Genomic DNA, 25,080 nt, shown 5'->3' on the forward strand with positions numbered 1-25,080 from the left:
AGTTGCTGTTGTTCCCAATTGCTTCTACTTTCTTATAATACCACTAACTGAATTGTTGAACTGTGTTATAGCTAGTAGTGAAGAAATTTCATGAATAGATTGCACAATTGAACACCTATCACGGTACCACACTTGAACTCACTGAGCTCCTGAGAGCGACCCATTCTTTCACAAATGTTTGTAGAAGCGTCTGCATGCCTAGTACTTGATTTTATACATCTGTGGCCATGGAAGTGGTTGGAAAACCTGAATTCAATGATTTGGAGGGATGTCCGAATACTTTTGGCAATACAATGTTATCAGAGGCTGGTATCAGAGATTTCATTTAATGTACTGGTTTTGGCTAATAACATTAATACATTTGAAAATAAAAAAATGAAATTACATTATTTCCTCAGCAATATATTTGTATTGTATTATATTGGGTATCACGCTGCAGCACCTTTTTTACTTTCTCGTAGCCAGAGCGAGAAATTTTGAGAATCTCACAGGTCTCAAGTGTCAGGACACTCTGGATGTTGGCATCTCCAACTATAGCATTTCCAGGTTCAAAGGATCCGAAAGAACCTCCAGCTGCAATCTAAACCAAATCAAGTACACAGTATGAAAAGATTTTCAAAATGTTTAATAGGACAGAAGTCAAGGATTATATATATTATATATTATATATATACTGACTCTGCGGCCAGGTTGGTTACTGATTATAGTTTTGAAGAGCTTCACTACTGGATGTAATACTTCAATCTAATAGATATTTATATTCCTCTGTGGAATGGAACTAACTGCCACATTACAATTAATGATTTCTGCTAGTTTTCTTTAAAGAAATTGTTGAATTATGCATTTTACTATTCTACAATAGGGGGTATGCACATGACGTCACAATCGGTTACGCATTGGTTTTCAGCGCAAATGCTGCAAAAAGCACACAAAGCACAGCTAAAACAGGAAAGAGCTTTGAGATTGACGATAAAAAATAAAATTTGACCAGAAAGCTAAGGTATATTTTTGCAGACGGCTGAAAGCTACAGAAAAGAGAAGCAAATGGATCGCTGCTATTCACAGAAACAGCTGGACTCCAGCGAAAAAATGGATTTGCAGGTTTATATTATGTGTCAATATGTTTAGTTTTGGGGTAAAAACATACCCTATATATTGTATTGACAACTGATCATTTAAATATTTGCCACCTTATATTCTTCATGATTGGAGGTTTTTGTCTAATAAAATCTGTGCAAGTTTTAGGGCTGGACAAATGACAATATATAAGTGATCACCCGGATTTAGACCTACCTATATTGCACTTATATATAGCGCTCAAGGGCAAATTTGCTTTATGTATTTTCCCGGCACTGAAATCAGGCTCATTTAAATGTTAGTCATTCCTGTCTGCATGTTAATATCTATGGATCACTGGATCTTTGGTAAGTTGTAGGGAACACTATATGGCCAAACTTTAGTTTAAACTGAAAATTGTTAGTTTTGCTCGCATTTTTGCAGTTTTCCCTACTAAATCCAGTCATGCAGCAATTATTTTGGCACTCAGTCTGGCAGTAAAGTGATGTCAATGCATACCCTCTATATTCTAAATTAAAGTAGGACTATTGCAAACAACTGTGACCACTATCTTAAAAAGTGAAATGTTCCAAAGGAATCACACTTTTCTAGTTAAAGGGATGTTTTGTCCAGCTGATAAACGATAAAAAAGGACAATCAAAATTCATCCAATTTGAAAGTGTGCACTGCAAAATCATAAACGCACCAGCACATTTAGAATAAACAGTGTTATCGTCTGTTGGTGTGCTGTGGATGCTAATATAGTTATCATAATTATAGTTTTCATTCTTGGTGTGAACAGTGAACAGACCGTACAGCCATGGCCAACAGTATTGGTAGTGAAACAAATGTTGAAGTTTGCTTCTTCAGTTCACATTGTTTCCAGATTATTATGCAGACTGATCAGATGCATTTTAAATAACTATCAGAAAAACCAAACATTCACTGTTTTTTGCCCCTGGCTTAAAATGAATAGCATTTGTAAAACAATTTCACTGATCCTATCATCACCACATGGCAAAGTGTGAACAAGTACTAGTCAGGATTTAATTATTAGAGCAGAGCGACTATAAAAGAAGGGATGAAGGGCTTCAAAACACTGTGCTCTAGTGTTAGCAATGGTTACTTCCAAAGAAAGATGTGCAGCCATCATCACTTTGCATCTCACATGTAAGGAAATTGCAGCACAGAAAATTGCACATGAAGGAACTCTTTACCCGATCATCAGGAACCTCAAGGAGAGCAGTTCAACTGGAGTGAAGAAGGCTTCAGGACATCCCAGAGTATCCTCCTGAGGAGTCAGCTAAGGAATCGTGTCACCACCAGTGCAGAGCTTTCTCAATATCGGCAGCAGGTGGGTGTGAGTGCATCTGCACACACAGTGAGGCCAAGACTTTTGGACAATGACCTGGTGTCAACAAGGGAAGCAAAGAAGCCACTTCTCTCCAACAAAAGCTTCAAAGACAGACTTAAATTCTGCAGGAAGCATGAGGATCAGAAAGCTGGTACAAAGTTACTTTCTCTGATGAACCCTTCCAACTGTTTGGGACACCTGGAAAACAGACTATACGGAGGAGAAAATTTGGATGCTACCTTGAGTCCTGTGTCATGCCAACAGTGAAGCATCCTGAGACCATCCGTGTGGGGTTTCTTTTCATTCAAAGCAGTGGGTGCTTTCACAATACTGCCCACTGCCAGGAAAAAAGAATGGTAACAAAACATTCTGCAAGAGCAATTTCTCCCATCGATCCAGGAGCAACTTGGTGATGATCCGTGCATTTTCCTGCATGTTAAAGCACCATGTCACAAGGCAAGAGTGATAATAAAGTGGCTCTGAGATCATGACATTGACATTTTGGATCCGTCGCCAGACAAATCCCCGGAATATTAATCCCATAGAAAACTGTGGTTAATCCTCAAAAGGCGAGTGGACAACCAGAAGTCCACAAATTGCAAACAACTCCAGGCATTAGTATGGAAAGAATGGATCGCCATCATCTAGGATTTGGCCTAGAAGCTGATATCAGCATTCCAGAGCGAATTGCAAAGGATATGAAGAAGCAGGATCAACATTGTAACTACTGACTATTTGCATATATGGAATGTTTTTGCCAATAAAAGCCTTTAAAACACATGAAATGCTTATAGTTTTTCAATATACATTAGAAACATGAAAAAATAATCTACAGATACTGAAGTAGCCAACTTTGCGCAATGCAAAATTGATGTCACTGCTAATACTTTTGGCCATGGCTGTAGATTAGAAAAGCAAAAGAACGTCAGAGAATATGGCAGTCAGTAACAATCGCCAAGGTAAGCACAGTAATGTTTTTAAGGTTAGGTAAAGCAGAGGGCTAATTTAAACTTAACAACTAATAGCCAAATGGTGTGATTTTCTACCTTAGAGGCTGCCTGATCCTCTTTAATGGTTTCATGGCTGAACGGTTTCACTGAGCCCTTTAGAACCAGGTAAAATCCATTATGTCCAAAAACTGTAATCAGAAAGAAAAAGGAGAGATAAATAAGGTAGAAGACAACACACTCGATTAGATAAGTCTCCACTCTACAGTGACGGTTCAGCTGTTTTGGGTCAAAACACTTCATCCTATTATACCATGATTGCGGTTTTGAGTAATGAACCAGGCTGGGAGTTTTTAAAAGCCTCAGGAATCTTTTGCAGTTGTTAATTAGTTAATTAGTTAAGTTAATTAGTTGATTCAGATAATTAGGTTAATAGTTCGTTTAGAGAACCTTTTCATGATATGCTAATTTTTTGAGATAGGAATATTGGGTTTTCATTAGCTGTATGCCAAAATCATCAGTTTTAAAACAATAAAAGACCTGAAATATTTCAGTTGGTGTGCAATGAATCTAAATTAAATGAAAGTTAAATTTTTATCATTACATTATGGAAAATAATGAACTTTTATCACATATCCTGTATTTATATATATACATATATATATATATATATATATATATATATATATATATATATATATATATATATATATATATATATATATATAAGCATATATATATATATATAAGCATATATATATATATATATATAAGCATATATATATATAAGCAGTTTTCATATGTCATCATGCCCTCTGAAAGCAAACCCTCAATATACGCTAAGAAAAACAGACTCCACAACATCTCTCACTCCTCACTCGCAAACTTTTCAGCCTGGCGCAGACGGCTATCAACAGCAAATCACAGTGTTTATGCTCTGTAATCATCTGCAGCTAAAACTTGCATCCATAACGAAGCCCTTCCCCCCTCCATCTGTGACATACAACACGCCACAGCCATTACCTCCACTCCAGACGAATCAATAAAGAAATCTTCATCTCCAAAACACCAGACGTTTGCAAAATAGCAACCATTGGAGTGGAGGCACGAATTCATACTTTCATAAATTGTCTTTCCTTTATGTTTTTGCTTAGTGGTCCTGAAAGAATATATGGCTGTTACTGAACACAGATTAGCAGACGAATGAACAAATCGATAGAAAATCAAGCAAGCGGGGTTGGGCTGTCAACCTTTTAGAAACACATCCAAACACTTGAAGACTGACTGATGATGCCAATGAAAGATGTGTTCGATTTGCCTTGACAGAGCGTGTTGCATGAGGCCACTGATATATAATATATAAAGTAACGTTTTGAATGAGAGAATCTTCTTTGGAGAGTGTCTTCAAAGGCAAATGTTTTGTAAGGCTCTGCATCTGAAGAAGCCAGTGATACTGTTTATGAAGCCTATACATACACATACAGGATATTTATTTATTTATTTATTTATTTATTTATTTATTTATTTATTTATTTATTTATTTATTTATTTATTTATTTATTTATTTCAGAAATATAACATGAGCTATATTGCTGATATTCTTCGGTCACGCATAAACTGTTTCGAAGCTGATAAATCTGCTTGAGTTAGAAATATGAAAACTTCTAAAGATGCACTATTCATTTGTACAATGGCAAATGGGAAATCATCCACACTCATAAAAGCACAAATGGTGGATGAAAACGGATAAATTAAATTATCTCCAAATGACACTAAGGCAATCCCTGTCAAATAGCCATGTGATTTTCTACACTCTTAAATCATTAGTTCACTAACTTTTGCGTTATGCTAAGTCTTATGGGTTATTACTTAACAATACATACTCAGCAATACCTACTTAAATTTCAAATGGTTTATCACACAAAGCTATTGTATGAGTTCAGAAGACTGAATATAGTGCATGGATATGAAACACTTTTATGATAACTTTTTGATGCTTGTTTTGTTCTATTATACTTGAAAATAATGGCCCCAATATTATTTAACACATGACATGTTGGTGAGTCGGTGATGAAGAATTTTCATTTTAGGTCGCTTACAGAGTGTGTGCACTCTATTCCATTAAGATTGTGACTGTGTGCGTGTGTTTGAGTGTGTATATATCTCACTGATCTGTCCGCGGTCCCAAGTCTCGACGGTGGTGACGGTACTAATCTGTTTCAGCTCCTGCAAGCCCAGCCGTGAGGTCAGACTGTGGATTCCCTTCAGCAGTTTATAAATGATATGATGCTCTGACTGGGATCTCTCACTAGGGCTGCAAAACACACAAAAATAACAAATTAATTTTTCAGCAAACTAAACACCAAACTCTATTTAATGTGCATTCATGGCAGATTTAGGGAAGCTTTTACTCATTATTTAAAGCGATTAAGCTACAGGCAAACTACCCTTTTGAAAAAGTATCTGACTACTTTGGAGCTATTTAAGGAGATTTATTTGATTTAACATATTTTTGCAATATGTTATATACACTGATCAGGTGAAGTGAATAACACTGATTATCTCTTCATCACGGCACCTGTTAATGAGTGGGATATATTAGGTCGCAAGTGAAAATGTTGCCCTACATTTTTATGTATTGGAAAGCAAGGAAAAATGGATAAGAGCAAGTTGTGAGGTTTTCCCGATCTGCTGTGGTCAGTATCTATCAAAAGTGGCCCAAGGAAGGAACAGTGGTGAACCGGCGACAGGCTCATGGATGGCCAAGGCTCATTGATGCACGTGGGGAGCGAAGGCTGGTCTGTGTGGTCTGATCAAACAGACGAGCTACTGTTGCTCAGATAGCTCAAGAAGTTAATGCTTGTTCTGATAGACAGGTGTCAGAATACACAGCGCATCGCAGTTTGTTGCGTATGGGGCTGCATAGCCGCAGACCAGTCAGGGTGCCCATGCTGACCCCTATTTACCGCCAAAATCACCAACATTGGGCACGTGAGTAACAGAACTGGACCATGGAGCAATGGAAGAAGGTGGACTGGTCTAATGAATCACATTTTCCATTTTACATCATGTGGCACCGGGATGCACCAGGATGCACTATGCGAAGATGACAAGCTGGCGGAGGCAGTGCGATGCTTGGGCCAATGTTGTGCTGGGAAACCTTGGGTCCTGCCACCCATGTGGATGTTACTTTGACACGTACCATCTACCTAAGCATTGTAGAAGACAATGTACACCCTTTCATGGAAATGGTATTCCCAGGTGGCTGTGGCCTCTTTCAGTAGAATAGCAGGGATCTAGTGTCCATGCCTCGATGGGTCAGGGCTGTTTGGCAGCAAAAGGAGGGCCAACACAATATTAGGAAGGTGGTCATACTGTTATACCTGATCAGTGCATGTTATGTCATTTAATGTAATGTCATGTTGTCATGTCATGTCTAGTCATGATATATGTTATAAACTGTCTAGAAGTACAAAAATAGAAAAACTATAACATATATATATATATATATATATATATATATATATATATATATATATATATATATATATATATATATATATATATATATAAACTATCCACATTAACTGACCGACCATAATAATTGACTAGGACTTCACTGTCTACAGACATTATGGTCAACTGATTCATCTCCTGATACAGTTGAGCACTGCCATCTACTAGAAACAGCTCCTAGGTGACCAAAAGAACAGCGATTTCACGACCTGCAGCTATTAAATCGCACCTTCAGAGTCCATTAAAGACATTCTTTAAAAGACTGTGGGATAAACTGACTCAAAATCTAGTCTCATCTGCATTAAAGTAGGTGCATGTCCCTAGACAAACCCCCTGCAACCCAAACAAAAAACTTCTTAATCTTTTTACACCCTTTCTGTCCTACAGGCACCATCTCAGATAATGAAACCTGAACAGTTGCTATTAAGAAAACCCTCTGCATCATGTTATTATGTTTAAAGGTAATTCTTAAGGGAAAAACTCTTGTGTCTTAGAGTGTGATGATGATGATTGCTTTAGCATGGTGTCTAGTTCCATGGGCATCCAAGAGATAAAATCTCAACCGCAATAGCCGGGGAGGAGTTTAACCATCAAGACCACACTCCTGCCAGCATGAGTGAGTAATCACAATGCCGATAAGCTGTGCGCACACGAGTTTGCTTATGCTGGATGAAGGTCAAATCCATCAGTCAATTCTTTGAGAGCGTTTGCGTATGCTTGTGTGTTCGGTAAAACAGTCAGTTTGTCAGTCTCCAAGGAGCAGCATCCGGCAGGCAAAAAGTATAAAACCTCCCAAACAATTCTGCGTTGTATTGGAATATTCCATATCTAAAATATGATTGACATCCACCAGCCTTTCCATGCCAAAAACAAGAAAAAATCCTGTTATTACCCTTTCATGTCTCTATTATTTATAATCTTGAAATATTGCAGAAAATATTTAACCTGGCCATCCACGTAATGTATAAAATAAAATAAAACGTGATTCATTAGACCAGGCTGCCTTCTTCCATTGCTCAGTGGTCCAGTTCTGATGCTCACGTGCCCATTGTTGCCCAGTGCTCTTTGGTGGTGGACAGGGGTCAACATGGGCACCCTGACTGGTCTGCGGCTATGAGCACCATACACAACAAACTGTGATTAACTGTGTATTCTGACACCTTTCTATCAGAATAAGCATTAACTTATTGAGCAATTTGAGCTACAGTAGCTCATATTTGATTGAACCACACAGGCCAGCCTTCGCTCCTCACGTGCATCAATGAGCCTTGGCCACCCATGACCCTGTTTCCGGTTCACCGCTGTTCCTTCCTTGGACCACTTTTGAAAGATACTGACCACTGGCCTTCTAGCCATTACAATTTGGCCTTGTCAAACTCGCAAAAATATTTTTAAAATATTTAAAATATAATAAATACATTTTCAAAACTTTCACAATTAATTGTTTTTGTCATATACTGCACTTTTACAATATTAACTAATCTGATTAAAAACATCAAAATTTACTTAAAGTACGTTAACAATTAATCACCCACTAAGCAATAGCTAACATCTGAAAGTTTGTTCACCTTCCTTTTACCACACAAGCATATTGATTTGAGTTCAAACTGTACTACACAACAGAAATGACTCAAACAGAGTCCCCAAACATCTCAAATGTATTGTACAACTACATTTATTTTTTCATCTTTGATTCACTCCAGACTACAAATCAATAAACTAAAATGCATTCACTGTAAAACACTACACAGATGGCGGAGCTTAGTCCTAATAGTGTTAGCAGAGATGTGCAAGCGTGAGTTTACAATTTACAGGAACGTCTCGCATACAGTTTGGCAGTCTTAATTTCAGGGTTCACAAAACACCCTCTGTGCACCAAGTTTGTAATTCCCCATCCTCCTGCCAAAGCGCTACGCGGATAAAAAGAAACGCATTATGCAGTTAAGATAATGGGATATCATCTTTTACACTGTGTGTCATTTCTGGCGTGAGAGCAGAACTGCCTTTTAAAATATACAATTAGCAGTAACATCATCTATCTATGGATGGGAATGAGCCAATGTTCATGTCAGATCACCTGATCAAGCCCTGAGTTGAACGGTCATTAAGAGATTTTGGAAAGTTCTGATCTTCCTGGTTTCTACAGAATAAGCCGATTCAAAAGATGGTACCAAATCAGATTTTATTTAATGAGAATTACAAGCCATGTGACCAGGGTGGGAGAATAATTTTGCCCACCAGTCGCAATAGCTGATAAAATTCTGGTGTATACTTGATATTGCGGCCAGTGGGCAGAGTTTTTTTTATCAGTTCAGATATAAAAGGCTTTCTTTTTGGCTTTCATAAGTGTCACACATACGGTGAATTACCTTATGTATGAAACTAAAGCCATAGGCTTTGTAAGTCAGATCAGATATCTCTTTGATTGTAAGTCTAAGAAAATGGAATTGAAGTCCAACCAATCAGATATGCATCTAGCCAGCTTTTCTTTTATCCTCATTTCTTCAAACCTGAATAAAATGTTACTTCACTTTAATAAAAGTACATTGTTACGAAACAACAGCATTTCATGTCAAAGGCCAAATTAAACCATGAAACCATTTTTTGTTGAAATTTTGCTAACCGGTGTATAACAGAAGCTGACTAGAAAATGATCTCTGGCTTAATTCCAGGATTCTCATTGACATTTCCCTATACTTCCATTAATTATGAATACTCTGTAGATAATAATAATAATTGCAAGCTTTAATCCCTCCATAAGATTCTAATTAACTGGAGGGAACTTATCACTGAATGAATGGGGGAAAAAGTGAATAACTTTTTTTGTGAGAATATCTGCTGATTGCGGTACATACAGCCTGTGGTGCTGAATAAAAAAAGCAGAAGTGAAAAAGAGAGAAGGAATGAAAAAAAGCAGGAAAGAGGAGGTGGCTGAGAAAGTGAGGAAATTATTATTCAAAAAATATTGAACTTCAGAAAGCGTCCAATTCTACAAAACAAGTGCAATTTGTATTCATAATATGTGTAAAAGAAAGGCCTACACAAACAGTACTTGATGTCAACTTTTACAGTGTAAATAAAGTCACTTTCTAAACACATCACCATCAAATCCAGTCAATTTAATTTGTTTTGTTTTTTTTCATGCCAATGCATGTTACGCAGCACATTTGAGCTTCAACAAGAACCAATAAGGTTCATTCTCGTGTTACGCAGCACATTTGAGCTTCAACAAGAACCAATGAGGTTCATTCTCGTGTTACGCAGCACGTTTGAGCTTCAACAAGAACCAATGAGGTTCATTCTCATGATACACAGCACATTTGAGCTTCAGCAAGAACCAATGGGGTTCATTCTCGTGTTACGCAGCACATTTGAGCTTCAACAAGAACCAATGAGGTTCATTCTCGTGTTACGCAGCACGTTTGAGCTTCAACAAGAACCAATGAGGTTCATTCTCATGATACACAGCACATTTGAGCTTCAATAAGAACCAATGAGGTTCATTCTCATGATACACAGCACAATTGAGCTTCAGCAAGAACCAATGAGGTTCATTCTCATGATACACAGCACATTTGAGCTTCAGCAAGAACCAATGGGGTTCATTCTCGTGTTAGGCAGCACATTTGAGCTTCAGCAAGAACCAATGAGGTTCATTTTCGTGTTAGGCAGCACATTTGAGCTTCAGCAAGAACCAATGAGGTTCATTCTCGTGTTACGCAGCACATTTGAGCTTCAGCAAGAACCAATGAGGTTAATTCTCGTGTTACGCAGCACGTTTGAGCTTCAACAAGAACCAATGAGGTTCATTCTCATGATACACAGCACATTTGAGCTTCAATAAGAACCAATGAGGTTCATTCTCATGATACACAGCACATTTGAGCTTCAGCAAGAACCAATGAGGTTCATTCTCATGATACACAGCACATTTGAGCTTCAGCAAGAACCAATGAGGTTCATTCTCATGATACACAGCACATTTGAGCTTCAGCAAGAACCAATGAGGTTCATTCTCATGATACACAGCACATTTGAGCTTCAGCAAGAACCAATGGGGTTCATTCTCGTGTTAGGCAGCACATTTGAGCTTCAGCAAGAACCAATGAGGTTCATTCTCGTGATACACAGCACATTTGAGCTTCAGCAAGAACCAATGGGGTTCATTTTCGTGATACACAGTTCATTCTCATGGTTAGGTTCATTTATTATTCTTATTTTTATTACTGTTCTTTGTACAGCACAGTGGTCAACTTTTGTTGTGTTTATTTGTGCTTTATAAATAAATGAAATGAAATGAAATGATTCTCGTGTTACGCAGCACATTTGAGCTTCAGCAAGAACCAATGAGGTTTATTCTTACATTTAATCTGTTTATCATATAAAATGATTGAGTCTCTTCAGAACTAGAGCGCTCAATTCACATGGATTATTTTAAGGACCTCTTTAAAGGGTCAAAGTGGTAGCTGTGTGTAGACTGTCAATGGTACAAAAGTATAGATATTCAGATTCCATTAAAAATGTCTGAATTTGTGATTCGAACATGAACGAACATCTTGTTTGTAACGACATGAGGATGGGCAAATGATGAATATTAAAATTTGGGGGTGAACTATCCCTTTAAATTATTTAAAACAATGTTTCAAATCTGACAAAAAAAGTACTTTAAAATAGCCTAATCAAACTGTAAACAGCATGAGTTTTGTGAAATGACCCCCTTTTTTAATCAAAGCAAACAATGAACAACAATAACCTCAACAAAACAAAGAGAAAAGTAGTGTCACGAAGAGCCTACAGCAAAGACACTCATTTCACCTCCCATGAGAAGGGTTAAGAACCGTCCTCCATGTTTGTGCTGCTCAGTTCAGGAGACAATTACAGACGAATCAAAGAGGCCAGCCGCTTTCTCTGAGCAGCTTTCACGGGCCTGTCGGACAGCGAGAGGCTTTGTCTTTCAACAAATAACTGTAATGGTCCTTATCTGTGGAGCAGGCCGCCTTTACAACACTATCTTATCAGCCACCAAATACTTTCCTCCAAACTATCTCCAGAGAATGCACCGGTAAAATTGCCACTAAACCGAGAGCAGCCACTGACATAAATCACAGAGAAAGAGGTACATCGATAAGGGCTATCTCAAAGTTAAAGCCACAAAGCTGTTTTGGGGTCAGAATGGCCAGCAAACTTAATTCAAATTCTAAGTGCCACTTTACTTTGAAGATAAACCTTCTCCGGGTAATCAATTCAATCTGAACTTGCAAATCTCATTGCTGATAACCTCCACTGTCTTTCCTTAAATTGTCTGCGGCACTTTTCTAGAGCTCAAGTAAAATAGGACGGAAAAAAAGTCATGCTAGCATTTAGAGCAAGAAAAAAAAAGAAAGAGATTTTGCTGTTCTTTTCATCCTTTTTATACCACCAAGAAAGTCAGAATAGACAAGCTCTGTAAAAGCCAGCAATGAGTGTTCCCACATTTGCTTTGTCGGAAATGTCGAATGGCGCATCTATCATGCACATCAGATGATATCCCTACTGAAAGAGACCAGAAAAATGGCGGCCCAGGATGATTTATTCTGTTTAGTGCCATTTTAGTGCTAGTATTAACTCTTTCCTCGCCAAACACAGAATTTTCTGTTATTTGTGAGAAACCGTTTCCGTGTTTTCACTAGGGGGCACTAGTACACATCTTCTGAATGAGTACTGAGTCTCCTGATCAAAACACACGCGAGTAAGATGGAGTAAAATAAGTGATCATATGTAATTATATGCATACGTAAGGTAACTTGATCAACATTTAACATCATATAAATCAAAACTTCCTAATGTTACTGAATGAAATCTGGACCCTGGACGAGCTACAGGACTGTGCAAGCATTAGGAGTGTTGATGGACTCGATTTACTTCATCTGTGTTTGATCATCGCTCTGAATCTGATCTGGAAACACTCTTTCACAAATATGTAATTTTCTCAGCTTTTTGTTCAGAATTTAGCTTTTTTTTATGAAACTTACCCATATTCAAGTGAAAATTATTTCATTAATTACTCACCCTCATGTCGTTGGACACCCGTAAAAGCTTTGTTCATCTTCAGAACACAAATGAAGATATTTTTGTTGAAAGCTGACGGATGAGAAAGGCTTCAGAGAGGCCTCCATTGGCATTCAGTACATTTCCACTCACAAGACCCATAAAGGCACTAAACACATCGATACAAAGTCCATCTCACTATAGTGGCTGTACAATAATGTTACAATGTGACGAAAATAGTTATTGTGCGCACAAAAATCAAAATAACAATTTAATCCACCAAATTATTGACGTGAACTCGACACATGCGCAAGAATATGACGCAGCTCCGCCGTTCGAATCATAGCGAATACATGACCCGGAAGAGGAGGAGCGCCGCTATCGCGTGACTTCCAGGTGAGTTCACGTGAGAGACCTACACGGAAGACAATAACTTGGCGGATAAAGTCATTATTTAGATTTTTTTTTGCACACAAAAACTACTCATCGCTTTGTAAAATTATTGTACAGCCACTGTAGTGAGATGGACTTTGTATCGATGTGTTTAGTGCCTTTGTGGGTCTTGTGAGTGGGAATGTACTGAATGCCAATGGAGGCCTCTCTGAAGCCTTTCTCATCCATCAGTTTTAAACAAAAATATCTTCATTTGTGTTCTGAAGATGAACGAAGGTCTTACGGGTGTCCAACGACATGAGGGTGAGTAATTAATGAAATAATTTTCATTTTTGGGTGAACTAACCCTTAAAAAGGGAGAAGATATTCGTAACAACATTGGACTCTACTGACTTTCATTATATGAGCAAAAAAATACATTTAAAAAATATCATCTTTTGTGTGCCACAGACGGAAAAAAAGGCACAAGAGTGAGTAAATCACTCAATGTCATCACTGATTGACTACACCCTTATTGGTTTTACTATAGTTAAATAAAACAGAAATACAGATAAATTTGAGAGAACTAAACAAATATTTGTAACAGTTGGTTGGTCTTCAGTGATTCTGCTTAATTGAAATCCACCAAACCAGAGCTTGGCTGCCATGGACGTGTGAGAGAGACAGAGAAGAAGTGATCCGTTTCCTCACATGTACCAGCTGTCAGAAGTCTCAGTTTCACAGCTGGTTCTGAGGTTCTCCTACTAAGAGCCAAAGAGTCCCGAATCCTGACAAAAACAGAACTCAAGTACAAATTATAACTGTCAGAGCTGTTAAATAAGGCTCCGCAGCCAACACGTGTGTATGTCATCAAAACTGGGAACGTTTTTTTGGAGCAAATCACAACTCTGTGAAAACAAAACCCTTTCACACGCCTAGCAGGAGATTCTGTTAAATGGAAAAACTAAAGTCATTGTTTAAAAACATTTTCAAACTTGATATTGCTTCTCATAAACATTTTGGGCTCAGTGAGGAGGTTTGTCGGCAGTACCCTGAAGGGATCAACCATTCTTTGAAATTTCTGCCATAAAATCATATTATAAAGCAAAGACACTGAGATAAGTGCTTTCTGCTTTGCATTTGTTAGGTCCAAACACCCACCAACAAATCCCAAAATAAAATTGTATTGATTAAAGGTTGCTCTTTCATAGCTCAGAAGACCTAATGGACTTCACTTGCACTGTTAAAACAAAATGATAAATTAAATAAAAAGTAAATTAAATTAATAAATACAATTTTGTAAGGTATCCCAAAAAAAAAAAAAAACGTTTATAATGTAGTAGCTCCTGATTTATCAGTTTGGTTCAGGTCCAGTGTTATTGTATACTATTGTAATATATATTTAAAATTTATTTTTATTCATTATACTATTTATTCATATTTTTTATTTACTTTTATTCATTTTAGTTTTATTTTAAGTCATTTTGTTATTTACTTTTGTCATATTTATTGCACATGCACAATTTATTTTAATATTAATACATTTATATTAATTTATTTTAATATTATTACAATTTTATTTTAATTTCGGTTAGTTAAAAAACTATAATTTATATTTTTAATAGTTTTTAATTTGTTAATATAAACAACACTGTAACATAATTTAATATGACTGAAATAACCTGAATACATACTAGTTTTCAATGGTCTGACCCCAAAAAAGGTGAACTTCCCTTCAGATGATTCTCATTTCATTACATAAATAAACTAATTCGACACATTTTGACCTATAAAAACAACCTAAATAGTGAAGCCCAAATAATTTGATCTTGAATCTGAGAATATAAACAAGATCTGAGATTGCATTTAAATTGACCTTAAATTGCAGACTATGGTATCCCGGGCTCAAACGTGAAGACAGTGGGAAACATTGTTCAGATCTTTTCTGAAACTCTAAAGGAAACAAAAGAGATAATCATCTGTTTCTCAGTAGAAAAAAATATATGAAGCAAAAGCTATTGTGATATGTGATTTTTCTTTCCTGCAAGCTGTAGAGCTGACATGAAAACAACAGAATCGGGTAACAGCCTAGAAAAAGACAAAACCTGGTTTATATGAAAGCTATAGTTAAGTCAATGAGTTCATTTGCTCAGCTGTGGGACAAATACATTTAAATTTAAGTGTTAGTGTTGCTCTCAAGCCTGAAAACAAGGGATTCTGGTCCAAAGCACCAAGCCTTGATTGACCTGCCCAGAACCGGACTTTCCCTTCTTCCCAATCCCATTCGACCTCTCCAATGATGATGATAAAGTTTCCACTGCAGCTGTTGTTATATTCAGAATTGCTCTTGAAAGAAACCTCACTCCTCCAGTAAAGAGATTTACCAGTGCACTTATCCCCCGACTCCATCACTCAGAACCGTCAGCAATACCATTTGTGAACAGCACCTGATGCTGGTCATATTTCCAGAAAAAATACAGTCTGGTTAATTTCTCTGGTGCTACTTTCCCACTGTGAAGAGTAATGCAATCCTGGGTGTTTCTAGTTTCTTAGTGAGCCAACATATTAAATATCAGATCATGAATGTCTTCTGAAAGAACAAAATAATCCACAGTAAAATGCAAAGAAATTACTTTCTGGCACAGACAGAGAAACTATACTTCCAATCTCCAGGACAGATGGTTAATTGGCAGGACTACCAGACATTTTGACCTGATAGGCGCAGGTTAGACCAGTTTGGACCAGAAACAAACTATCTAGCATATTGCACAAATCAGTTTTACCACCTTAAGCTGAGCCGAATATGACATGGTTTTTCCAATAAGCTGCACCAGACACTATTGGGCTGAAATAAGGCATGTTGATTGATGCTGAGCTCTAAAACCTTGAACTGGACATTTAATATATAGAAAAACTAATTATCAAGCAAGAATTCAAACATCACCACAACTTAGAATTATATACAAAAGAGGTACAAAGTTTAGGAGACTTTTTTTCTCTGCTTTCATTTGTCCTCTTTACATACACAACAGCCCTCATCAGCCGTTTCCATAACAACACCTTAAATAGCAAATACATCAGTGGTTTAGGACTGTAGGCTGATAGGGAACCCGGCCAATCGTTCTCCACACACATAAGCCCCAGTGCTTTCCAAATGATCTAACACCATAAAACTAAACATTTCATGTGACATACAAATCTGAATTGCACTAGATGATAATCATGGCTGTTGGATAAATATAATTGAATAATATTTTATTATATGTTCAATATAATAATATATTACAGATAAATATTATATATTGGACAAGTTTGGAGGTCTGTAGCTATTGAGAAAGTTGGCATGCGCTGACGCCTCTCTGTGATTTTTCTTGACCTACCACTTCGTGGCTCAGAGCAATGGACTTATTGCACTGGTGGCAACCTATCACGGTACTACACTTGAATTCACATGTTTGTAGAAGCGTCTGCATGCCTAGTGCTTGATTTTATACACCTGTGGCCATGGAAGAGACTGGAACACCTGAATTCAGTGATTTGCTGGGCTATCCCAATATATATATACAGTCTTGTTCAAAATAATAGCAGTACAATGTGACTAACCAGAATAATCAAGGTTTTTAGTATATTTTTTATTGCTACGTGGCAAACAAGTTACCAGTAGGTTCAGTAGATTCTCAGAAAACAAACAAGACCCAGCATTCATGATATGCACGCTCTTAAGGCTGTGCAATTGGGCAATTAGTTGAAAGGGGTGTGTTAAAAAAAATAGCAGTGTGGCATTCAATCACTGAGGTCATCAATTTTGTGAAGAAACAGGTGTGAATCAGGTGGCCCCTATTTAAGGATGAAGCCAACACTTGTTGAACATGCATTTGAAAGCTGAGGAAAATGGGTCGTTCAAGACATTGTTCAGAAGAACAGCGTACTTTGATTAAAAAGTTGATTAGAGAGGGGAAAACCTATAAAGAGGTGCAAAAAATGATAGGCTGTTCAGCTAAAATGATCTCCAATGCCTTAAAATGGAGAGCAAAAACAGAGAGACGTGGAAGAAAACGGAAGACAACCATCAAAATGGATAGACGAATAACCAGAATGGCAAAGGCTTAGCCAATGATCACCTCCAGGATGATCAAAGACAGTCTGGAGTTACCTGTAAGTACTGTGACAGTTAGAAGACGTCTGTGTGAAGCTAATCTATTTTCAAGAATCCCCCGCAAAGTCCCTCTGTTAAAAAAAAGGCATGTGCAGAAGAGGTTACAATTTGCCAAAGAACACATCAACTGGCCTAAAGAGAAATGGAGGAACATTTTGTGGACTGATGAGAGTAAAATTGTTCTTTTTGGGTCCAAGGGCCACAGGCAGTTTGTGAGATGACCCCCAAACTCTGAATTCAAGCCACAGTACACAGTGAAGACAGTGAAGCATGGAGGTGCAAGCATCATGATATGGGCATGTTTCTCCTACTATGGTGTTGGGCCTATTTATCGCATACCAGGGATCATGGATCAGTTTGCATATGTTAAAATACTTGAAGAGGTCATGTTGCCCTATGCTGAAGAGGACATGCCCTTGAAATGGTTGTTTCAACAAGACAATGACCCAAAACACACTAGTAAACGGGCAAAGTCTTGGTTCCAAACCAACAAAATTAATGTTATGGAGTGGCCAGCCCAATCTCCAGACCTTAATCCAATTGAGAACTTGTGGGGTGATATCAAAAATGCTGTTTCTGAAGCAAAACCAAGAAATGTGAATGAATTGTGGAATGTTGTTAAAGAATCATGGAGTGGAATAACAGCTGAGAGGTGCCACAAGTTGGTTGACTCCATGCCACACAGATGTCAAGCAGTTTTAAAAAACTGTGGTCATACAACTAAATATTAGTTTAGTGATTCACAGGATTGCTAAATCCCAGAAAAAAAAAATGTTTGTACAAAATAGTTTTGAGTTTGTACAGTCAAAGGTAGACACTGCTATTTTTTTGAACACACCCCTTTCAACTAATTGCCCAATTGCACAGCCTTAAGAGCGTGCATATCATGAATGCTGGGTCTTGTTTGTTTTCTGACAATCTACTGAACCTACTGGTAACTTGTTTGCCACGTAGCAATAAAAAATATACTAAAAACCTTGATTATTCTGGTTAGTCACATTGTACTGCTATTATTTTGAACAAGACTGTATATATATATATATATATATATATATATATATATATATATATATATATATATATATATATATATATATATATATATATATATATATATATATATATATATATATATATATATATATATAGGGGGTTGTCAAAATTAGCATGTTAACGTATGTGATTTATTGCTTTAGTTTAACTTATTAAATATATATATTATATATATTTAATAAGTATATTATATATATATATATATATATATATATATATATATATATATATATATATATATATATATATATATATATATATATATATATATATATATATTTAATGCAATTAACACAGCATCAGTTTTTTGTAATCTTTTGGCTGCAGCGCAGCACTACAGTATATAATTAACGCTCTCATTCAGTCTATTAAACAATTCAAGAGCAATACCATGAAAAATAGGATAACCTACTGCAATGCATAATTCAAAATCCTGGGGAAAAAAAGAAAAGAAAAAAAACAAAAAATTCCTTCATATTCAAACTGCACATTGTGCCCTATTTTTTATAGTATATGCTAAAATGTCTGCTTTGTCGAGTATCCTTGAAAGCCAGAGGTGGACAAAGTATACAACTTCATTACTTGCATAAAAGTAAAAGTACTACTTGTCAAATATAACTCTGTTACAAATGAAAGTTGTAAAAACGGATTTTTACTTAAAGCTACACTGTGATATTTCCCCCCATCTAGGGGTGTAAAGGTATATGACCATCCAGTGAATATTACTTTCTGTTCCTCTCAATTCTGATTTTGTTTTAACTCCTACGGTGGCCAATTTAGTCCAACATTAACATGGCAGTCCCCCTCTTCACATTCAACACGGTGCCATCGAGTGTTAAAACACGAAAGGCGAAGCTTGAATTTACGGGTATGTCCCTCTTTGGCTAATGTACTTTCAAGATGGAGGAGCAACATGGCGACCGGCATTCGAACCCCTCACCCGTATGTATTTTCAACGGCATATTATAAACTTACCAGAATACTTTATTACTTGAAAGAAGTAAATATACATTAATGAGCACATATATTTTTGAAAGAACTAAGTGTTTTTAGCTAAGAATAAACTAAAAAAAAAAAGTTACACAGTAGCTTTATGTAAATGTACAGAAGTATTTGTTTTCAAAAGTATTTAAGTATCAAAACTAAATTTCCTTTTTTATGTCAACGCATTATTTTATTATTGTTGTATAAATGCACATCATGCCCTCATGGTTTAAGCCAGTCAATGATGCTCCATCTGACATAATAGCATACAACTAACTTAAACTCATTTCAATACATGTATAAAAGTTACAAAGCTCTTTATAATGCTGCTGTCACTTTAAGGCTGAATGCACAGATCCAATACACTGATACACATCTGATATTCTCCAACTGTTTACGTTCACTTAAGACATAATCAAATTTTTGTATGTGAATACTTGACAAAATTAGCATTTGGACATCCGTTTTCCTCCATTTTGCTATAAACTAATCAGTGTTCAAAAAATGCTGTGAAATCATTGAACTTCACATGACCCTACAAGAGTGATTCCTGAAAGGCTTTCAGCAAAAACCCAAACGCCTTTTAAAGAAGAAAAAAAATCATCCACAGACGTTCAAAGCTGCTACAGAAACGACTTCTGACTTTGAGGACCTTGATAGAAATGTAGTGGAGTAAAAAGTACAATATTTTTCTTTCAAATGTAGTGAAGTAAAAGTCATACGTTTTCAGAAAAAATAATCCTCAAGTACAGATACTCAAAAAGTGTACTTAAGTAACAGTACTCGAGTAAATTCAATGAACTATCCAAATTAAACTAGCCAAATAAAATTTGATATATATATATATATATATATATATATATATATATATATATATATATATATATATATATATATATATATATATATATATATATATATATTATATATATATATATATATATATATGTATAATATATAATATTATTTATTATATTTATTCTATAAATATTTATAATATAGTGTCTTTGTGTTGTTTCCACATTCATTTGGAGATTAAATGTGAAATTATTACAATATAAAATATTTTTTTTAGGTCTGATTAATCGCAATTAATAACAGAAAAAGTGTGATTAATTAAAAAATATATATATATCGATTTACACACCAATTATAGTTTCAGGTAACACTGAAAAGTTTTCTGGGTCAAAGTATGTTTCTCTGTCCAGCACACATCCCCAGGAAACGCAAGAGGAGGATTGTGGGAAAGGGTGAAGTCTTGAGGAGGGGTCAGAGCCCTGAAACACAGAGTAAAATAAATACATGAACTATAAAAAAGAAAAAAAATACAGTCAGAAAGTGCGCACAAAGCAGGTTTAGCTGGCTGGTTTCCTTCATTAAATAAGCTGAATGTCTTCCGCTGGTTCCGGGAGCAGCCCTCCCCCCATCACTGCCCTGCTCTGACTGTTACAATGGCCTCCTGGACATGGAGCTACATGGGCAAAGCCAGCATGGGGGGAAGCCAAGCACTTCCTGCCTCCAGAGCTGGCAGAGAGACAAGCTCTCACGGGAACAGCGTGCAAGAGCAGGAAGTATGTGTGTGTGTGAGTGCAAGTTGCCAGCACAGTTGGTCCAGCTCCCCATGAGACCTGGATGGGGAAAACTGGCTTTATGACAAGAGCAGATGTAAAGACATACTAGACAACAAACCCATACAAGTTAGTGTATGCACACACACCAGGTCACCGGATGACCTTCAGATCATCAGCTGACATTTGGATGTGTATAAAATGTTCTTAGAAGAGCTAGGTGATGACAAAGAAGAGTAGCACAAATGATTCCTACGAGTTCATTACACTGTCCACATTATATTGAAAACAAGACGCAGTTCGCAACCCATTTTACTTCAGTAATCTGACATTATTTCTGAGGATATTCATATTTATGTTAATTGATAATTATAATAAAGAAAACTGTCATAAGCATTTACATTCACACCCTGGAATGCCCTCTTTTCTCATGGGCACTCAGTTCCACACCCAAGTTCTTTTTCTAGAGTCAATCGGCTGAGCCACAAAATGTCAAGTGACTAATCACACTAAAACCACCAGAAAATTACATTACAGAAATGCTTGATTGGCTCACAGAACTACAATGAATAAGTACAGTACCCAAACCTTCACTAATGACTATACCAAATTCAGCACAAAAAGTCAGCAAATCAAATTTTCAAGATTTTGAGTATATTCATTATTAATAATAATAATAAAACATTAATCAAAAAAATAAATAGCGCTAAAGCTGCCATAGGCAAAACATGTACTACAATAAAATATTTCTGATGCATGGTTCTCTTCGGTCAAAAATGACCAAAACATTTTAAGTTTTGAAATGTTACATTTTTTTGGTTCATCGGAAACGGGATGACACTTGGTGACTTTTGTTGCAGTAGCTATATGTGAACACACAAAAACATCATGGAGGTGTTTCGGTTATGTTAAAGGGTCGTAAAAAAAAATAGTCACACTTGTCTCCTTCGCGGTCAAAAACGACTCACATAGGAAATGAATGGGATATATGCAAAAATACAAACACTCAGGGAATCTTTGGGTGATACAAACCACAAATCAGCCATGAACCAGAAAAAAGTGCATAGCAATGTAGGGGTGACACTCTAAAATATCAAGAGTGCAAAATAGGCACAACCAACCCCCCTCCCCCCACACATATGAATAGTGCGACTATAACACAGAGCACATTTTTGCAAATGTGTGAAACAAAATCAATAAATCAGCCACAATGCAGAAAAAAACGCAAGGAAGAGGTTACACTCTAAAACATTAAGAGTTTAAAACAGACACAAACACTCAAACACACACACATGTAAACACACTGAGACAGACACACAAACAACAATATTATACACATACAAATGATCTGGTATGGCTGTTATCAATATGGCAAAATTGAGCCAAAGTCTTTTGGTTTCAAAGATTTTTGTTCAAAATGTTCTCCTTTGTCCTCAGGTTTGAATGTAGTAAAATTTTGCAAAAACTGACACTTCAAAATCAACATACATAAAAAAAAATCTAAACCCTGACAAAAAGTATTCTTTGAGAATGTCTAAGTATAAATCCAAATCCACAACTTAATAAAAATAAGTATTTATGTCTAAAACACAAGAGAATTTATAAGCCACTTTACATAGTTATATAGGAACCTAGTGGTCATACAAGGGCATTACATCAGTTTTTCTTTTTTTAAAGCTCCCAGAGGGCTATCACTACCTTCAAAAAAAAAAAAAAAAAAAAAAAAAAATTATATATATATATTAGGGGTGTAACGATACGCGTATTCGTATTGAACCGTTCGGTACGAGGCTTTCGGTTCGGTACGCGGTACGCATTATGTACCGAACGATTCTTGGTCTAATTAATTAGATTTGGAAAATAAAAAAGTATGTAAAATATAATATTATGCATTCAACAAGGAAGCCAATAACCAAAACGACGTAACAGGCAATGCCCCTGACGAAGACAAAAAAAAACAAATATTTTTTAGACTGCTCCGTCAGGTGCTCGCTTACTCAGTACACGCTGAATGCTCATTGCAACATGGCTATTGCGTTTAACAGACCAGAAATAGAAGATCCTCCAATAACCAACGGGTCTGGTGTGTTGGTGAACTTTGGATTCTCTGTAAGCTATGATGGTGTTGGCAAGAGTGATGGATTAAAAAAACAACGGTATGTCGCATTTGCTACATGATGGTAGCCTACAGCAGCGGGAATAATTCATGTCATGTCAATCAACTCATTTACGCCGACAACCAGACGAAAAAAAGAAGAAACAGCCACAAACTATCCCCGCAGCATTTAGACCGACATTTCCAACTTATTCAAATGGCAAAAGACATTTATACCGTTACAATGTTCCTTCACGAGCCCATTTCAGCCAGTAATTCCTGCTTTGTACTAAAAAACAAAAGCCCAAATAGAGAACCAATTGGCCAAAGCAACAGCGGTTGCTCTGACAACAGACGGCTGGACGTCAAGGGCTACACAAAGCTACCTGAATGTAACAGCACATTACCGATGAATGGGAGCTGAACAGCCACGTTCTTCAGACACGTCCCCTTGAGAGTCACACAAGTCAGGATTTGGCCAAAGGGATGACAGAAGCAGTAGTGTGTGGAGAGAGCTATTGTAAAGAGCTAATGTCTATTTCTGTAACTACATAGAAGATGGGTAAAGTATTTTCATCTTTGTTCAATGTAAAAAAAATAAAAAATCATACTTTGTTAGTTTAAAAAAATAAAAAAAGGTAATTTATCTGCCATTTTTTTATTTTTGCTGTATCTAAAACGTACCGAACCGAACCGTGACACCAGTGTATCGTATCGAACCGAACCGTGAATTTTGTGAACCGTTACACCCCTAATATATATATATATATATATATATATATATATATTGAATGCCCTGTCTCTATTTTAACATGGAATACTGTTTTAATTGAACAATAATTAAATAATTAATAAATAAAAAAATCCTGTGACTTTGGCGATCCGAATCATAACATTCGAAACTTTGTATTGAAATCGGCCCATCATTATATAAGTCATTATTTTGTTTTTTTGAAAAAACTAAAGAATCAGTCACAGTGAGACCAATAATGCTTTTTAAAAAGTAAACAGGGTAATTTTGGATTTCCTGCTGACTTGAAACCAAATCCGTTATTTTGTTTACCTTTAAAAGAAACCCGAGCTCTGCTTCGTCATTTGATAGTGCTTCCCGTGGCACCGTCGAGTGTCTATCGCTGTGGGCTTGCGATTTTTTACCCTTTCTAATCTCATTTCCACATGGCTGAGATTCTTTCACAATATAGTTCCCTGAATGTCACAAGGCAGAACCTCACAGGGACGAGACGATTCCATCTCCCAAAACGAATAAAATCGTGACCTATTTCTCTTATCCAGCTCACATCTTTCAAACGTATTCCTCCGGTGGCAATTGGCATACACGACCCAGATATCTAGACACTAAGCTGGAAGGAGAAAATACGTGAAGACATGAAAAAGCATTAAGAACCGTCTATAAGGACATCGCAAAAACCCCTGTAGGTAATGTCACAACAAATACAAAACGGGCATCACAGGAAGTTCTGCTTCCAGCTGCCCATGCATGAAGCTCTCTGTATGCGATACTACTCAGTTGTAATATGGCACATTAAAGCACAAATGTTCCCTTGTTATAACTAAGCATGCAAAGCACATCAAAGAAGTGAAGCAATCCAGGAGAAATGCTTTGCCATCTGCCTCCATTAACTCCGCCTAAGGCACAGTCCATCCATCACATACTGAGTGCTCAGAATTCACGCTGATTATGTTTTAACATGGTGCACTGGTACAAGATTCTCCTATGGGATGGTGGTACTTGCTAATGCTTAGGGGTTTTAAAAACTCTCATTTAAACTTTGGTGCATTAACTTGATAAAAAGTGACAAAGACATTTATGTTACAAAAAAATTCTAATTGAAATAAATGTTGTTTTTCTGAGCTTTCTGAGCGTCAAAGAATGCTGACGAAAAGTCATTTCTAAAACGATATTAAGCAGTACAACTGTTCTCAACATTGAT

The 25,080-nt window shown here is 36.5% G+C and overlaps 1 protein-coding gene across 1 annotated transcript in view; it reads right to left on the reverse strand.

Annotated features, from left to right (window-relative positions):
• cnbd1 (cyclic nucleotide binding domain containing 1) overlaps positions 1-25,080 on the reverse strand; it is a 53,327-nt gene that overhangs the window by 19,032 nt on the left and 9,215 nt on the right. The window contains exons 5-7 of the mRNA XM_067435351.1: positions 5,526-5,671; positions 3,457-3,548; positions 443-580 (exon numbers count right to left, since the gene is read on the reverse strand). Of these exons, the coding sequence (XP_067291452.1) occupies positions 443-580; positions 3,457-3,548; positions 5,526-5,671 (376 nt within the window). The remainder of the gene's footprint in view (positions 1-442; positions 581-3,456; positions 3,549-5,525; positions 5,672-25,080) is intronic.

This window comes from Pseudorasbora parva, chromosome 24 (genome assembly GCF_024679245.1).
Source record: "Pseudorasbora parva isolate DD20220531a chromosome 24, ASM2467924v1, whole genome shotgun sequence".
NCBI classification, from domain to species: domain Eukaryota; kingdom Metazoa; phylum Chordata; class Actinopteri; order Cypriniformes; family Gobionidae; genus Pseudorasbora; species Pseudorasbora parva.